This window comes from Plectrocnemia conspersa, unplaced genomic scaffold, assembly GCF_051122295.1.
Source record: "Plectrocnemia conspersa isolate PC_06_02 unplaced genomic scaffold, ASM5112229v1 ptg000012l, whole genome shotgun sequence".
Classification (NCBI taxonomy): Eukaryota; Metazoa; Arthropoda; class Insecta; order Trichoptera; family Polycentropodidae; genus Plectrocnemia; species Plectrocnemia conspersa.
The window spans coordinates 9,862,374-9,880,866 of NW_028277176.1; the positions used below are offsets into that span (position 1 = coordinate 9,862,374).

The 18,493-nt window shown below is 32.3% G+C and overlaps 2 protein-coding genes across 7 annotated transcripts; one reads left to right on the forward strand and one right to left on the reverse strand.

The window, feature by feature from the left end:
* Positions 1 to 1,115: 1,115 nt before the first annotated feature.
* On the reverse strand, positions 1,116 to 10,457 carry LOC148228152 (uncharacterized). Of its 6 annotated transcripts, none has more exons than XM_088199164.1 (7): positions 10,095 to 10,448; positions 5,983 to 6,049; positions 5,452 to 5,493; positions 5,193 to 5,380; positions 4,975 to 5,114; positions 3,325 to 3,438; positions 1,500 to 1,895 (listed from the first exon to the last, which is right to left on the reverse strand). In XM_088199164.1, the coding sequence occupies exons 1-7, from the start codon at positions 10,328 to 10,330 to the stop codon at positions 1,633 to 1,635; spliced, it is 1,050 nt and encodes a 349-aa protein (XP_088055290.1). In that variant the 5' UTR covers positions 10,331 to 10,448; the 3' UTR covers positions 1,500 to 1,632. The 6 variants fall into 6 exon arrangements, with proteins under 6 accessions (XP_088055288.1, XP_088055290.1, XP_088055291.1 ...); XM_088199166.1 differs by lacking the exon at positions 1,500 to 1,895 and adding an exon at positions 2,991 to 3,184; XM_088199162.1 differs by having other exon boundaries at positions 1,116 to 1,895; positions 5,452 to 6,049; positions 10,095 to 10,457.
* A 4,687-nt stretch (positions 10,458 to 15,144) lies between these two features.
* On the forward strand, positions 15,145 to 17,406 carry Prx5 (Peroxiredoxin 5). The gene is made up of 3 exons (XM_088199169.1): positions 15,145 to 15,254; positions 16,430 to 16,696; positions 16,757 to 17,406. Exons 1-3 carry the CDS (start codon positions 15,153 to 15,155, stop codon positions 16,949 to 16,951), a joined length of 564 nt encoding a protein of 187 aa, XP_088055295.1. The 5' UTR covers positions 15,145 to 15,152; the 3' UTR covers positions 16,952 to 17,406.
* The last annotated feature ends 1,087 nt before the right edge of the window (positions 17,407 to 18,493 follow it).

Here is an 18,493-nt window from a genome sequence, read left to right on the forward strand (position 1 = left end):
CTCCTAGTGTTGAAAACTCATATTAGCTTCTATGCATAAGAAATTTTAATCTACTTGAAAATTCTAGAATATTCCTATCAGAATAGCAAGTTCATGATGTTTTCGAATAACTGTTGAGTGATAAAGTATTTTTCACCTATGCGAGAATTTGTCATTGATTATAGTTCTTACTTTTAACTTTAAAAATCTGATTTATTTAAAATATTCATATGAAATAGGTACCTCGAAAAATTAACGTATAGGGATTCCAGATTGCTAAAAAATGTTTAAAATTGCCTGTTCCAAACGAAAATTTTATTTCCATGGCAACGTTACAGCTTGTGGAAAAGGGAGGAGATCAAGTCTCTACTTAGCCTCAATCAATCTGGATTATTTGCGATAGAACTGGAATCTGACTGATAAATATTATATTCTACTATTCCAGCTGTTTTTAAATAAAAATCCAAACTAATTGCAACAGAAGAATGGTCCTAAAAAATAAATAAATAAAAGGTAGAACGAATTAATAGTTACCTAGGTGGATGGCTTTGGCCAGGAACTGGAAAAAGAAATATTAGACTGTAAGAATGGTCCAAACTTTTTAAATTACCATTTTCACAAACGGTAAAAAAAATATTTTTTTACCATACTTTAATTTGCAACAACAAAAATAATAATTCAGAAATATACAGGTTGAATTATTGAAACTATAATACCAGAAAAACGATATTGAAAGTCTTAACTACAATTATTATAAATGTGGCTCCATAACAAGATTTTTTCCGGTTTTCTACGAATTCTTTGTTTGTTTTATCAAAATACCAATATTATACATGTTTATGATGGTTTGATACTGTCAGATTCCTGTTTCAAAATCAGTGTTTATTTTGTTTTACTGTAATATTAGCAAATCCATAATCGTCGCCAACGTGTACAGCTATGAGGAAATTTCTGTTCGGATCTTCATAATATACATCAATATCATCAGCAAATGCAAAGGTTATATATATATATATCTGTTAAATATAATCATACCTCTATATAAGTTATAGTATGTATTAATTCATTATACATTCAAGAGTACAGGACTTAAATTTTTGAAAAAAATTCTTCAATGTGATATAAAAAAAATACAATTTAAAAAATTGAAAGAAAATTTTTATTATTATTAATAAATGCTTATTTATAGAACAAACATATTTAAATAGAAAAAAGAAACAATAATATTTTGTACACATAGCTAAAAAATAATACATGAACATAAAATATTTTTTAGAAGATGTTTATTTTGCTTAATGTTTACAAAAATAGATTAAAAATAAATGCATATGTAATAAACTTAAAATTGGTTCATAAGTTAATAATTTGAGGAACTAAAGCAATAATTTATAACAAAAAATCCTGAGCCTGTATAAAATATACAAAATAACACAAAAATATTCACAAGTAAATATTTTTTGTTATATTGTTACTGTTGTATTTACATATTAATTTTTATATACATATAAGAATATTATTTAACAAGTATTATAATTTATTTTATAAATATCTCATATAATAATAAATTGCTTTCACATAGATTTATTGTATAATAAGTTAAATATGATGATAAGGCACAAGAGATAAATTATTAATAGTATTTGTCATGAAATATCAGGATTCGCAATCATTTTTACTTTGAGTTGATATATAATCTTTTGGAGTGTACAACTTCCGTATTTTTTTCTTTTTAACACTTTTTTTAATGAACTCTTTATAAGGACTATGTATAGTTTCATCATTTGATACATCATCACGTTTGTAATTATCCAAGTTATGTTTTTCTAATTTCGTTTTAGGTTTTTTTACTTTATGCTCAACTTGTAATTTTGTACTATGTGTATTCTTACGTGGTGAAATATCTGTTCGATTCTTGGCTAAAACAAAAATTAGAGTTACTAAAGGTAAATTTAACTTTAACACATACACTTAAACTTGAACTCGAAACATTTGAGCATTAAACAAATATTTTTTTTATTTGATTTCATAAAAATTGTACCAATTACTGGTATAAATAGAAAATTTATTTTAATAAAGAATATATTTCCATCTGTATAAAAATACACTAAGACTCCAAGAACCATTAAAAGTAAAAACATTTAAAAATATACTGTTAATATTCAGTTATAATATTCAGGGCTGTGGAGTCGTAGTGTTTTAGCCGGAGTTGGAGTCGTGAAAAATGAGCGACTCCAACCATTTTTTAAATTATGAAATTTATGAATGTTTAATTGCGTAATAATGAATGTGTATAGCGTATGAATATTAAACGTGTAGAAGAACACCAAAAATACCTGATAAAATTAAAATTTTTTGAGTTGGAGTGGAGTCGTGTTGTTGGTAAATATCGGAAACGGAGTCGTGTTTTTTTTAACGACTCCAGAGCCCTGATAATTTTTTTTAATAAAAAATGATAAATGTTTTTAAAGCAGAAAATATACTACAATAATATTCTTAAATATGTATATACATATGTCTATAGATGTATACAGGCGTGGAAAAAATCAGCTTTTTTTGATGATGAATATAAAAATTTACATACTTATTACCTTTAATATGAAAAAATAGAATATAAGTTTAATCTAGTTATTTATAATTTTTAATTTTCTTTGCATGATACATGCATTTATATTTATAAATCTAAAATCTCTTTTTGATAAATTTTAGTTATTATAAATTTTTTTATAATATAGAAATTTATAAAAGTGTATAATAGTATATTGTATAGTATGTACTTTGATGAAACAATAATTTTGACACATAAAGAATATCAATAACCATATTTTGTACCTTTTATAAAAATAAAATGTATATTACATTTAATAAGTTATAACGAATCTGACCACAAAATTTCAAGAAATTTATACCGCTTCATATTATACATGAGGTAAAACATTTTTTTAATTATTTGTCTGAACAAATAGGCATTCTAATCTTTAATTGTGTACAATATCATTAAAAAATACATCTGATTAGGTAATATAAAAATATATTTGTCATTGACAATCACATTTGTATCGAATTATAATAAAATATAATCGTATATTTATGTAATATGTATACAATAATCAATAAACACATAACTCTTTTAATGTTCCTTAAGAAGCCTTATTACTGGTGTCTAAACCATAATTGTTATTAAATTTCTTCTTCGTATTCAGTAATCCTAATAAAATTAAAATAAATAAATACATATGAAAATATAAGTATAGTATGACTATTAAAAATTAACATATTTGGAATATAAGTAGAATAAGTTTAGTTAATAGCCAAACCTCGTAATTTGTTAACCTTGTATCAACTAACCTCTTTGTGCTCCAATCTTAAGCTTCATTTCATCCTCCTGGGATAGTGCATAGTCTCTGAGTTTGAATAATATTGTTTTAACGAATCTTGATCGTAAGCTTTGCCATGATCTCACTAAAATTTAGATAAATGTTAGGCTGAAATTGTCTTCATACAAAACCCTAATGTATATGTTATATTTAAATAAATATTATGTTACTTAATCTATGAAGGTGAGTTAAATAGGAACATTTAAGTATCGTAAAAAATTGAAAACACGGAATAGAAGAAATTCCATACAACCATCTGCGGAAAAGACTATACTGACTCTTCTTTGGAATGAACATGAGTAATTTGGAAGAGTCACAAGTATGATGGTTATGTAACAACATAGCAATAATTGGCTCCATACACCATAACAGTTATAATGATTCAAACTGTGTATGTGTATAAAAAAATTATTAAGAGTGCCATTTCACAGAATTGAGTGCAGTACTGAATGTGGCAACACTGCACTTATTGAATTGCCGTTTCGTATTTTTTAAAGATTATTATTGAAAATCATGTATTAGCTTTCATAAAATATTTATTTATTTATTACAAATTAATTTTATACTATTTATTAATTAATTTGATGAATTTTTATATTATACAATTCTAAATTGGGGCATTATTTTTCGCATTTATTACACCGTAATCGTTGTGACGAAATTTATCACAAAAGACTTGCTAAAAGGACTCGTAAATTATTCGTTTTGTGTCTCTTGAATCTTTAAAGGAATTAAGTTTTATTCTTAACATTATTTTTCAATATAAACGAAATTGTGAATCTGAGAATACTTAAATACAAAAAATAGGGCTGGTGCATATTTGCTTAGTTGAAAAGCATCCCCGGTTTGCCAATTTTTACCGTTACAGTTATATATATGTAAAATATTTATAAAAAAAAAATTCCGAATGGAGGTTAGAGCTCCTCGATTCAGAAGGGTATATAAACCAGAACACTGCTGTTCTATTTCATCGGTCAGACACATCAGTTATGAATTGGAGTAAACGAGAGTTCAACTGTTCTAGTACCAAGCAGAGCTACTGGGGGAGGGCAAATTTGATTTCTGAACCGATTCCAAGTGACTGCACTCAGCTGAAATAATTTTCAGATTTTCATGGATTTACAAAATGTTGGAAAATTTATATTGAAAGTCGTTATGATTATTATGACCTTTTGTACCTTTTTTGTTTTATAAATTACGTAAAAATATTTAGGATTTTCAATTGGCTCACACTTGTATGTGTTAGTGAAGAAATTAAAAAAACATAACTTTTTTAAATAGTTAATTAGCAAACAATCCATGGATAAAATAATAAAACCAATAACTAAAGTATGTTGTCCATGCTAAGCTCATGTTTGTCAATTTATCATTCAAATTTACTTTCTTTCTCATTTGGCTTCTGTGTATGCGAATATAAGTGCCTGTTGGAGATCCCAGAAAATGTTTCAGCAATAAGCACTTTTGGGAAAAACGTATTACCTCAGAGGTGACAAGATCTCAAAGCAAACAGGTAAGAAAATAAGCTTGAATAACAAAAATGAAAAATTAAAGATAAATCATTCTTAAAATTAGTGATTATTTTATTAAATAGTTTTATCAATATTTCAATTGAAGTACGTACCTTTTGGCATTAAATCTTTACTTTCCAATTCTTTCCATATGGTATTACCGTTAACTTTCAACATATTGTTCCCCTTCAGAACCCAATTTATAATGATTCTATCTTCCGAAGGAGTATATAGAGATTTATTCAACGGGTACCTTAAATAAAAACAATATTAATAATAATAATACAAATATAAATAAATAGACATAAAAAATGCGAGATTAAAATCTAACTTTTTGCTACTAGTTGAATTATTTTTAACAATTTTGTTAGTGTACGAATCGGATTTATGTTCACTGGGTTGATCAATTTTCGATAAACGCAAATCGTTTCTCTGCGGCGAAAACAATAATTTTAAATTCGACGAATCGTGGTTGGGGTCGCTGGTCCTGTTTTTAACGACGGGTGAACTATGGTACAACTAAAATATAAAAAAAGAAAAATTAAAGCATACTATGAGTCTCAATGCATATGAGAACATATATTTTATACGTTAGTCTTGTTGCTCGTGTTGGCGCCGTTACCGGCCGTTATCTGCAATAATCCCAAAGTATTTGCAAAATCCTCTTTTGAAATGTGATTATCATGAGCGGTTGTTTTAGCGAGCAAATTTAACCTTCGTATCGATATTAAGGGATTCAACGCAAACAACACGTCCCTAAGATATTTTATGTTGCTGGTGAAATTACTAGGCAAAACTCTATTATCTTTAAGCAAATTATGTCTAGGATTTCGACACAGCCAATTTTTGATAATTTTCATTGTACTTCCGTCAACATCTATCATTTTCGTCGAACTAGTCTGTTTTGTATCTTTTTGCAATGATTCGTTCGGATGCATTTTCATATAATTCAAAAACACACTCTCATCGCAAACGGAACTGTCACTACTTTCATTCGGTAAAGAAACAGAATGCGAACGATGCTTGTTTTCAACTTTGCTCGGGTTAATTTTGGGATACGACGGGACAAAGTAGTCCTCTAGGTTACTCTCGGAAAATATATCAGAACTGTGGTTGTTCACCTCATTATACGTTTTCTCGATACAGGTTTGGTGATGAGTAATCAGACGATCCTTGTATACAGTATTCCTTTGGAAAAATAGAAACAATTACAATTAGATAATATTCTGATTTAAATTTAGCAGTACATATTACAATAAGACCATGAATCGAGTCAGTCCATATATTTTGTGTGTATTTTTGTACGATTTTACATACTTCTCCTTCATCTTACGAGTGACATCTGTTGGAAAGTCGCAAACTAATTGTGTTGAACAGATTAAATCAAATAGACAACTCGCCAAGAGTAAACCTTTTATATATGGAATTTTGTCATTAATTCAAAATACAACTTTTTCAGATGCAACTAGCCAGAAATAGTGACAGATCACAGAGGTTTCCTTTCTGGAGAAAAGTTTGAAATAAGGGGCCACTCACCTCAAAAAAGCTATTAAATTTAGCAATTTTTAAGACATAAAACGAGTAGCAGCCAAATTTTTTAATTTACAACAAAAACAGCATTGTAAAGAAATTGCTGAGAAAATGTCTAATTAATTCATTGACATTCATAGTCACAAAATTTCTCCAATACATCATAGAGGTAACAAATAATGCGTATTATTACCAAGACCGGCTCAGAATTCAGGATATTTCCAAACGCCTTGCGCATAAATTTTACGTTATTTATTAATTTATTTAAATTAAATTAAGATCATCGAGACCTAACAAGTTACCCAAGTTGCGTAACGATAACCAAAAAAATACATAGTATTATTTCAATACGCAAACAAATAAAGATAATAAAAATAATACACAATAATTAGAAAGAGACAATAAAATAAATCATAAAATATTAAAATTTAATGATACAAACCGGAGCAGCTCCTCGTAGTTAAACAGATCAATGTGCAATGCTAGCGTATTAAGGAGTCGGATGGCGACAGCCATAGGCAAGTGCGGACGTCCTAGTCCTAACAGACATCAAGAAGACGCAATCGTGATTCTCGAAAATGTTCTGGAATCCAAATCTGGAATTCCTCGAAAATAGTTTGATTGTCGACAGCGTCTTTCAGTAGTTTGAAAAAATGCTTAGCGACATAAAACTTTCTGCGAATTTTATTCCAATGCTCCTAAAAAAAAGGGCACTGGGATATAAAAACAGATAATAACCAAATATCCTCCTCGAGACCCTTTAATCAAGAACCTTTTTGACTAAAAGGTAGTATTTGGTTATTTGGAGATTCCAAATTATAAATCTCAATTCAAGAATGCTACGAATTAGTGTCATAGAGGACACGAATAATCCGACAAAATAAAATGCATTGCGTTGAAATGTTTGCGAAAAACAAGGCCAACCATCTTGGAAGATTTATCGCAGATGTCGTTTATGTATAGAGAACCTCCACTTGCCCTCAAACGTGATTCCAAGATCTTTAGTGGAAGTTTCTCTAGCCAAAATGTTCCCACCGAGATCGTATGAATAAACTGATAGCGAATGGGATCAAAAAATTGACACAGTATGACATTCTCCGACACTAAAGGGCAGACGGTTAACCGAAGCTTATCTTCATAGAGAATCTAAATCACTCCGTAGAGAGAAACAGTCCATCACAGATCAAATGCACTTATACAATTTTAAATAATCTGCATACAGAAGAAAATTTGTATTTATAACTGTCATATTTATATCATTAATAAATAACTTGGGGAACCCCCGAAGGGATGAAATACTGTTTCGACAATTGGCCGCCAAATTACAAACTGTCTACGATCGCTTAATTGATTCAAGAATAGCCAAGTTAAATGATCCTAGCAACCGAGGTCGGACAATTTTTTTCAGACAACAATAACCCATGACAAACCTTGTTGAATGCCTTCTCAAAATCATTTTATGTATATGATGTCTACTTGTATTCCCACATCAAGATATTTTGTCACTGTTTTGATTAAAAACAGTTAAGACAAAACCAACACTGAAGGTCCAACAAAATTTAGCGAAAGCGATTGAAGACGTATCTATGAACAATTATTTTAAATAATTTAACAGCAGCTGACAACACTTGGACTAGTCTATAGTTATTGATCACAAATTATCGCCCCATTTTAATTAGAAGTGGCAGTAAGAAGGAAATAATGACGTCTTGAGAATCAGATCAAAAATACACTTAAAGTGATTATTATTCACACGAACATTGGTCGCAGGAAGATTGGTCACATGGATAATTGCGCACACAAATATTGGCCACAAAGCAAGTTGCTCACATGAAATATCACTCATACGGTTTAAGGAAAGTTATTTAATTTCAATTTAACAGGACACAGTATGCCACTTTCCGTCATTAACCACTTAACATGCGGGTGTTTTTTTGCAGTGTTCCAAAAAAATCATATTTTTTTATTGGAAATTATAATAGTAAATAATTATATTTAAATAGGAAAAAATAATTTTTTTTTTTTAAATTATAGTTTTTGCAAAATTCATGTTTTAAAATTATATAATGGGTATTTTTTGCATTGTTTTAAAAAAATTGTGAATATTATTTTTACCGTTTCTTAAAAATCGCAAACAATAATTAAATAATGGAATAAACTCAATAATAAACAATGGACGTAAGGAAATTTAGATATCTTTATTTTTAAAACACATTCCATATGAAAACATATTGTGGTTTATAAATTCTAAGAAATATGGGGCAAAATAGTAATAAAAGTGTGTCAAATTATTGGAAAGATAAAGCAACCCCAATTAGTCAAGGATGATATACTTGAATATGTTTTGCTGGCTTTGCTACATACCTATTCATTCGTTTTTTTTATTGTCTCTATCCCATCTAATAAAATTGAGAAAAACTTCAAGTGACAAAAATTTAAGTGACACACTCTTTTTTTTTACTTGAAACGAAATGCGATTGAGTCCCACATATGCTCAGCAGCCGAGTATAATGACAAATATAATCGCGTTTATTTGTGGGACTGCTTTTAACTCCGATTTTCAGACATTTCTAAAATCACACACCCATGCGGGACCGCATGTAAAGTGGTTAAATGTTAGACGGTTAACGGACGCCCATCTCCATAGAGTCTAAATCGCTCTGTAGAGAGGAGTCCGCAACAGATCAAATGTATAATATTTATACAATTTTAAATGGTATGCATATAGAGAAGAAAAGTTGAATTTGTAACTGCCGTATTTATATCATTAATAAATATCAAAAAGAGCAGAGGGCCCAGGTTGAACCCTTGAGGAACCCCCAAATCTTTATCAATCATTTATACTAAGATGGTGATGGCATGATTTTTTATTTTATTTTAAGTATTGATCGAAGTATATTTAAACCGTATTTTGGTCAATAGGAATTATCATTTCTCAGAAAAAATCACATTATAAGCAATAAAATCGTGTCGATTTAATTGATTTTGAAGTATATTTTTGACTTCTGAGAAGTGATAAGTGTTTTTTGCGCTCTTCTATTGGTCAAGATGTACTTTTTAAAAATCATAATATGCTATCGTCGCCGTCATAATGTGATTGTATTACTTTTGATAAGTTTCATTTGGAATATTTAAAAAATGTTTTTTCTTAATCGCGTAAATCGAGGGATAAGTATAAATAAATACGAGTACCGGAACTCTACTCCTCTTTAGGGTAACAAAAAAATTTTGGTTTATGTGAATCCAGAGATGATTACCGTAGATATTTTAGAAGAAACAGATTTTTTAACAAATCGTTGGTAATGTTTATTCTTTTGTAAGAAGAATTTTTTGATCTTATCAAATCTACTAAGGAGGGAAAAAAGTAGCGGAACGACGTTCCGGTACTTTACAAGCAAAAATATATTTTTATCGTGATGCCGAAGCTAGTATTTACCAGATACGGCTCCGTGACTTATTAACACTTTTTGATAAAATTGAAAATTAACGTTATTTTTTTTCACATCTTAAATGATCAATTTCCAAAAATTGGTTCCAAATCATTCAAGGCTTGGAACGTTTAGATCGTTGATTAATTAATATTGAGTATATTTTTTGTTTGAAAATTACACACAAATTTATCGACCGACCTAAGAAAAATACTCGTGTTACAATAGATACATAATATAGCACAAAGTTTTAACTAAATAAACTCGAAACTCACGAGGTCAACTTGAATGCTGTACTTTCCCGTTTCGTCCTTCGCTTCAACGATTTTAGGAATACGAGTGCGTCGTCGAAGTCTATGAAAATGAACTTTCCCTCAGAATTGCGGTAGCAAAAGTCAATTTTTCTTTTCCCGCCGCATGAGCGTCGTATATAGCCGTTCGACACACGTTTCAATTCATTTTTAGTTTTAATGAAAAAGTCCGAGTTCAGGCCGGGATCGTACAGTGTCATTTTGTTCGATCGCTCGTGAAAAACAAACAAAATACGGCTCAACTATGACAAGTGGCCATAGAAACGATGCACAATCGTGCGTCACACTTCGAACCTGAGGCTTCCGAGAACTAAAGGCAAAAACAAACGGCCATAATCTTAATATAAATTTCAATTATGTTATTATAATTTACCTATAACAATATCTTTTTATTTATCAATATTAAAAATTAAATGAATTTTGTTAATGTAACATTTTTAGATTTAACAATTTTAATGTGTACAAATATATACAAATATGCCGAGGGTCTTTTTTATATGTATGAAATTAAAAAATAAATATAAAGCAAATATATTATTTAACAAAATAGTACATAATCATGTAGTATCTTATACACGAGTATCTTAGCATAAAAATATTATTTTTGCTAATAAAAAACCGGTTGTTTCTATCTATAAATAAAGATGAACTTGGCATTTTGTACACATCCATCTAGACCAGCGATACTCAACTTGCAGCACACCAAGCTTTAAACTGTATGAGGCATACACATATCTATATATTTTCATTGGGTTCGTTAATACCAAAATATGGCGGCACTTGGGTAAAACTGGCGTGACGATTTTTTCTCTCAAATAATTTAATAAAACACTACTGTGGCGGCTCAATCTGTGTCTAATGGCCACCCGTCACCATTCCGTCGCCAAAAAGCTTTAACACATATCGTTAATAATATTTTTAAACATTTAGAAATATTTTCAAAATTTTGCGTTGCACTGGTTCACAATCGTTCGCATAGACGAGTAGGGATAACTCCTTATCACCGTTAGTTTTTACCTCTTACCTTACTTATTTTCAACAATCCCACTGCATTGTCGTGTCTAGCTCATTAACTGAATCACTCCTACATCTATAATTGAACGGAAAAATATCGCTATAATTATAGAAAAGGGCAAGTTCCACTTGCGATAAAAGCTTTTTTTACCGTGAAAAAAACCGGTTTCTGGGTCTTAAAATAAACACCGTTAGAAGACCATTTAAAGAATTATATACGTCCCATGAACCAAAATTAAGATTAATCGCCTTGAGAGTAGATAGCGCGCTTAGCCGCTTCTAATTTGCTTTATCGACCAAAAGAAATTTAAATTCTTAGAAATTCGTCATCCTTCTTAGATTGGTCGTCCCACCGAAAAGGAGCGAACCACTATGGAGGGGCTGGGAGCATAAATACCGGAACCCTGGAAATCAGGAAACTCTTCAACTATCATCAATAATACTATTTTGTTGTGCCAAATAAACATGGTTCGGTGACTTGATTGATTTGCTGTGAAATGTTACATTAAAAAAATATTTTTTTTTTCGTTACTATACCACAAAATATAATTCATTTATTGACGTTTATTCTCGTGAGTCATTAAGATGTAAAATATTATCTACCTTTGAGTAGTTATGGGGGCCGATTTAGATTGGTTATGGCCAAAACTGGTCGACACTTGAGTAGCACTGGCGTGATAATCATTCTCTACACTGGCAATCGCGCTTCCGCCCTTATGTAAATAACTCGTATCATCAATAAAATACTACTGCAGCGGCTCAATCTGTGTATAATTGCCACCCGTCACCATCAACCGTCCTTAAATAGTCATTGCAACTTCAACAAAATATGATGTCAGTAGCGATATCACAATATGTAATATGTAAAGCCATTTACTAACGTAGAAATTGTGATGAGGCAAAGAATGTTTTATTAATCCGTTCAAAATATTGTTTGAAAAATTTAGCAATGTGAATAAAATAATATCGAAAATTTAGAAAGTGTAGTTTTCGGATTCTACACGCGTTAGATGCATTGGAAATATTGTAAAATACATTTTTGATCGCAACGTAGAAGACTTGCGACATTAAAAATATTTTAGTCTTGCTTTGGTTTCAACTATCGACGTTTCAGCACAACATCATAGTGTTCCGTTCTCGTTAAATATTTCAATGAACATATGGGAGCCGAATTTAGATTTGTTATGGCCAAAACTGGTCGGCGCTGGAGTAGCATCCCGTGACCGTTTTCTCTCTCTCTACCGGTAAGCCCGCAAGGGTTCGGACGCGTGCCGTCGCGCGCGCGCTCCTTATAATGTAAACACCGTTAATCTTCAATAAATATATTACTGCAGCGGCTCAATCTGTGTATCATTGCCACCCGCCATCATCACCGTACCTAAACTGGTAACCTGCGACGTGATCCTGAGCACGCAAATGGAGTCAGACGCAAAATGGCAGACACAGACGCCACTGCAGTACAAAAAGCCGAGCCGCTGCAAACCCACTTGCTGCCACCCCGCCGGAGTTTCCCTGGTTCCGGACTCGAGCTGGCGGACTACCAAGACGATGGGCCTGCGACTCCGACCATGAGCCGCCATTGTCAGCCACCGTCGCCGCTGACAGCCGCCGCCGCCGACCACGTGACCCAGGAAGCACCCGGTGCCACCACGCGCCTCCAGCGAGAAGCCACCGAAGTGCTGCCGTAGACCAGGATCGAGTGGACCACGCGTGACCCGTCACGCATCCGTAGGGCTACGGCCCTGCGACTCCGAGCTCCAACCGCATGTCCTCAGCCCGTCGCGCGCGCGCCCTGTGTAGCTGCACCGACGCACCACAGGCCCCCGATAGGTGCTCCCGGACATGCCCGTTATTCTCGCGCTCCCTGGAGCCCTACGCGCCGCCCGGGTCTACACGTGTTCCACTCGGCTTGGAGCGAAGCACGCCGCGCGTTACTGGAGACCGCGCCGCCGCACCATACGTAACGACTTTGCTACTTTTGTGCCGCCAGCATTTATTCATCAGCAGTGCCAAGGCTCCCATTCTCTCGCTCTAGTTGAATATCGCGATTGTAAATCGCTAGGGCGGGAGTTATATGGGAGCCGAATTTAGATTTGTTATGGCCAAAACTAGTGGGCACTGGAGTAGCATCGGCGTGACGGTTTTTTCTCTCTCTCTACCGGTAAGTCCGCAAGGGTTCGGACGCGTGCCGTCGCGCGCCCCTTATAATGTAAACATCGTTAATCTTCAATAAATATATTACTGCAGCGGCTCAATCTGTGTCTCATTGCCACCCACCATCATCACCGTACCTAAACTCTAATAAAATTTGCAACCACGTATTTCTTTTATTTAAGTTTTCTTCGGACATTTTTGTCCGAGGAGGACAAAAAATGATAAAAGGAGGGCAAAAGAGGATAACATTTTTGAGGAAAATATTCCTTCTTAAAGGAGGACAATCCTCTTCAAAGGATGACAAATCTCCTCAAAAGAGGATGTCTGGTCATCTTACCTATAACCAATTCTTCTAAATCTTCTAGTAAAGACAACATATCATCAGCAGCTAGACTATCAAGCCTTTTGTTTCGTGTAGGGATACACGTGTTGGTTAGTTCTTAGGTCTGAATACAAAAACGAGGGTTTGTGTGTAAACCTTTATTGAGATCGGCGTGGTCTTCCCGAACGCTGTAAGACGGCGTTCGCGAACGCATACACTAGGCGTAACGGGCGTCAACACCTTTGGTAAACTGAAAAATAATAAATGAATATTAGATGAAACATTAAGTTGTGAAGTTGCTGTGTACAATTATGTATAAAGTGAACAACAGGGTAAAAGTCATGATTTCTTTACTTATTTTGGATAAATAACTATATAAAAATAAAAACTCAACTGTTTGAAATTAGTAATAATTTATTATTTTAATCGGCGATGCTATGTACTGTTTTTTCCACGGACCCTGCTATTACAAAATTTTATTTCCATATAAAATTTAATGCGGAATGCAAACGCTGGTAATTAAGTGGCGTAAAAAATAAGTTTTTTTAGAATTTCCGGATTGTGTATATTCTCTACCAACAGTTTAAAGAAGGGCTACCAAGTACACTCGTCTACGTTGAAGAAATTTTGTGAGAAATAAATATGGATAATATTTTTTATTTTCGCATGTACAGGTATCTGACAAAACATATTTAAATATTTTCTATTAAAAGTGAGTCGTTTTATTCTTTTGGTAACCAGACGAGAAAAGCATGCTGCTTATTGCGCACTATTGCATATATAAGACATAAACAACGACCTAAAAAGTTTGGCGACGGGTTGGTGACGGGTGGCAATTAGAAACATCGATATAGTATTGGTAAGAAATATTTTAGGATGACCATGTGAAATTACACGTTCAAATAATTTTTCCTCTTTTAATTTAATTTGTTGAGAAAAATGTAAAATATCACTTTGTTGCTTATTTTGTTTATTTACATACAGAAACATAAGAGCAGTTTTGCAATCACTCTCCAGATTGAATATTTGTTTGATATAATATTAAAAAAAAAGCAATTGAATATTACAGGAATTGTTTTATTAATTACAAAATACCACAACATGACAATAATTTATAATAAAAATAAAACACATTATAATTTTAAATTTAATTTCTAACGTATGGTCTTCCTACCCTTAAAACAGCTCTGATTTAGTATTGATAACGTTCCCCTATCGGTGTAAACAAATTCGCAGGAAAACTGTATATGTATACATGCATGCGTACACGCACTTTTATTTCCAACACAACGATGATGAGCGTTAACATCTTGGATGGACTATAAGAATATACGAATTAGGTAGTCCAATACTTATATATTAAAAAATATTCGGCGTCCAAGTGATTTGAAAAGAAATATAAAAAATATGCGGTCGCGGCCGGCTCTTAATATGCTAGTAGTAAATTTGTTTTTTGCATAGCACCGTCTAGCGGCGTATCCAAGAATTATCGAAAGCCGCTAAGCGAGTTTGTGCAGAGCGTTCGGTGTGCGATGGCTCTGTGCGCCAGAGCGTTTTCGGCGAGATTACGGGTGGCATCTGTATCGGTTGCGCGACAACTACACAGCTCCTCACAGATAATGGCGCCCATCAAGGTAACCGTTCGATCGGAGTATAACTCATTATGCAATCTGACCCGGCAACCCGGCGAGCGACGTGTCAACGATAACTTATTCAAACGCGCCGGATCGATTGCGAACGAAAGCTTCTAGATTTTCTATAATGACGTGACAAAAAAACGCTTCAATTATTTATTCAATCCGAACTCGTCGATTGATTCAAATTAGGGTTATATTATTTTTTTAATAATATTTTTTGGCTATAATAATACATATGGCGACTCGTTAGGTTATTATTTGGCCATAAAAAATTACGTTTCTAAAATATATTTCCTACCACTGAATCCATTTGTTCTCGAAGACTGGAATTAATGTTTTTGAGAATTGCGTTCCATGTTCTGCATAATGCATATGTCTGAGACAGACTTATTAGTATAAATAAAAAAGAAAGCAAAATTACTTAAAAACTTCCCTCTGCGACTAATTAATAAATATGCTACCTGTTTCTTCGATATTGTCCACAAGTATGTATTCTCGATTCTGATATATCATTTTCAATAGCAAAAATATAAGTTTCAAAAAATTTCCTTTGCCAGGCGAGATGGAAACTGGCAGTGTTAAAATAATTTTCATGACTAGAAATATAATAAATAACACTATCCCAATGTCGTAATTTTCTTGATATTTATATGATATTTTATTTCCGAACATTATGTATGAACTTTGAACTGATTCTAAAACTTGCTATTCAAATTATCATAATTCTTAATGCATCTTCATGGATGAATATAAACCCAAAATGGCTTGTAATATTTTTTCTTAACATAAATAATAGTTTATTGCGAGAGAGAAAAAAGTTTCGCGCAGCACTAGCGTCGTGATCACATGGAGCGACAAAATCATTGCGTGCCATTAAAAAAGTTAAATTTAAATAACTAATTTAAATTGTTAACATTCATTTAAACAAACTGGCCTGTATGCTAAAATAAGTTGGATAGCACTGTTTTAGATGGGAGATAAGCAAATCTGTTTGAATTGCATTAATAACTCATTTTTGTCATAATTGTTACATGTTATAAATCATATTTAATTTGCGGCAATAATCTGTAAATATGTAAGGAAGTCTTTCCAGGTTTTATATTTTTTTATCAGTAGATACAGTGTAATGATATTGTTTTTCTATTTGTTAATTATAATATTTTAAACTTCAGGTTGGAGATAAAATCCCAAGCGTCGATCTTTATGAAGAATCTCCAGCGAACAAAGTAAACATTGCCGATTTATGCAACGGCAAAAAAATAGTTTTGTTCGCTGTTCCTGGAGCTTTCACACCCGGTTGCTCCAAGACTCACTTGCCAGGCTACATCAACACAGCCGATGATCTGAAAAAGGAAGGCATCTCAGAAATCGTATGCGTTTCCGTCAACGATCCATACGTGATGGCAGCTTGGGGAAAGGCCCACGATGCGACTGGAAAGGTATTACATATTTTATAATTATACGTTAAAGACTTGTATTAAACAATGTACATTTTGTAGGTTCGCATGTTGGCCGATCCTCAAGGTGTGTTCGCCGATGCTGTCGAATTATCCATGGACTTGCCGCCTTTGGGAGGAAAGCGTTCTAAGCGTTACTCCATGGTGTTGGACAACGGAACAGTTCAAGCCATAAACGTCGAACCGGACAATACGGGACTTTCTTGTTCATTAGCCGACAAATTAAAATTAAAATAATTTTTTATTAGTCACCCCTCGAGTTTATCCTGAACTTTTTTGAAAAGTTGCGTTCAGGCCTAGATTATCGTACTAGAATTCATCTAGCTTTTCATTTACGTTCCATTAATTGTGATTTGCTTAGTAGGATAATATAAATCTACTAATGCCCTGGAACGAGTTTTAGCCCCTCTTTTCAATTTATATAAGAATGTAGTCATTACATTTATCAAAATGTAATAAACTGTTATTTCAATAATATTTGAGTTATAGAAGTGTTTGCACAACTATAATAATGATAAAAATATATTTTTTACCCTATTTTTAGTCAATAGCTTTTTATTCTAGATATTCACGATTTCACAGTTTAATCTATGCGCTTCCAATGTATATACACACACTTCGATTTTGGCGATAACGCCTTAACGGTTACCTGATGTTACTATTATGAAATAAATTTGATTTTTTAGTAAAAATTTTCTTTCATTAGTATCCTTGTGAATAAGTTTTTTATTATATATTTAAAAAAAATATTATCATTGTTGATTTGATGAAACTGATGGTTATTTATATATATTATATGTTGTATAAGAGATAATATCATTGGTTTGATTCTCAGATTCAGAGTAAGAGCATCAAATTTTAGTTGTTTCACGACTGTTGTAAACAAAGAGTTGCTCTTTATATGGTATAGTGTCTCTTAATAAATTACGGTTCATGCGTTTTCATGTGTTAGCGAAATTTTGCGGTCAGTCCATTTACGCTTTTTTGAGTGTTAAAAACAATGGAACTTAGGCTTATAAAAATATCGTGGCTATGTGAAGAAGATTTAAACCTTTATCCAGAGATGGTAAAAAATATATATTTATAGTTATTTTGATAAAAGTCAGACTTTGTCAAAACATTTAAAATTTCGCAAAAAATAGATGGTAATGTGTTAATATTGTATTTTTAGTACTAAAAGAGAAGTCTTGCGCTTATTATATGAAAAGTGAAGATGGAAAGATATGATAAACAATTCAAAGAAATAGGAGCTTTCAAGCATGGAGAAATTATAGCATATAGCTTTAAACAAAAAAGTTGCCTTCCATGATTTACAAGCAGTGGGGGGAATATATCATCTTACTATGATGTATCAATATACTAGCAAGAGTATTGGTGGTATTGATTGGTGACAAACCTGAAAAACCTGGTTTTGAATTTCTATTGTGTTGGAATTAGTGATTATCATGCAATAATGATTTCGATCGATCATTACAGAGTAGGTTTTACCAGACTTTTCTAATTTCACGGATGAATATTGTTATGAATAATTAAAATTTAATTGAGTTAGTTCGTGCATAATGACATCTATTGATTGTAAGCTGTAATAATAGTTTATGATAAGATAGATGTCACTGATTTACAGATTTGATTTCAGTCTGGTGTCTCGCTATTTACTTAGTAGTTGTAGATTGTGTTAAACCTGTTGTAATGCAATTGGTCTGTCATCTTGCAACGGAAGATTTACAATAAATAAATCAGAATTGAATGTTTTCAATATAACTATTATACCAGCTGCAA

Bases quoted from the DNA above. Each gene is read 5' to 3' on its own strand.
- LOC148228152 (XM_088199162.1), bottom strand. From the start codon at position 10,330: ATGACACTGTACGATCCCGGCCTGAACTCGGACTTTTTCATTAAAACT. The intron at 6,050-10,094 runs GTGAGTTTCGAG...ATTTTTCCAAAG, and splicing joins ACAGCATTCAAGTTGACCTC to GAATACTGTATACAAGGATC. The intron at 5,115-5,192 runs GTTAGATTTTAA...TTTTTATTTAAG, and splicing joins AATTCAACTAGTAGCAAAAA to GTACCCGTTGAATAAATCTC.
- Prx5 (XM_088199169.1), top strand. From the start codon at position 15,153: ATGGCTCTGTGCGCCAGAGCGTTTTCGGCGAGATTACGGGTGGCATCT. The intron at 15,255-16,429 runs GTAACCGTTCGA...TTTAAACTTCAG, and splicing joins AGATAATGGCGCCCATCAAG to GTTGGAGATAAAATCCCAAG. The intron at 16,697-16,756 runs GTATTACATATT...TACATTTTGTAG, and splicing joins CCCACGATGCGACTGGAAAG to GTTCGCATGTTGGCCGATCC.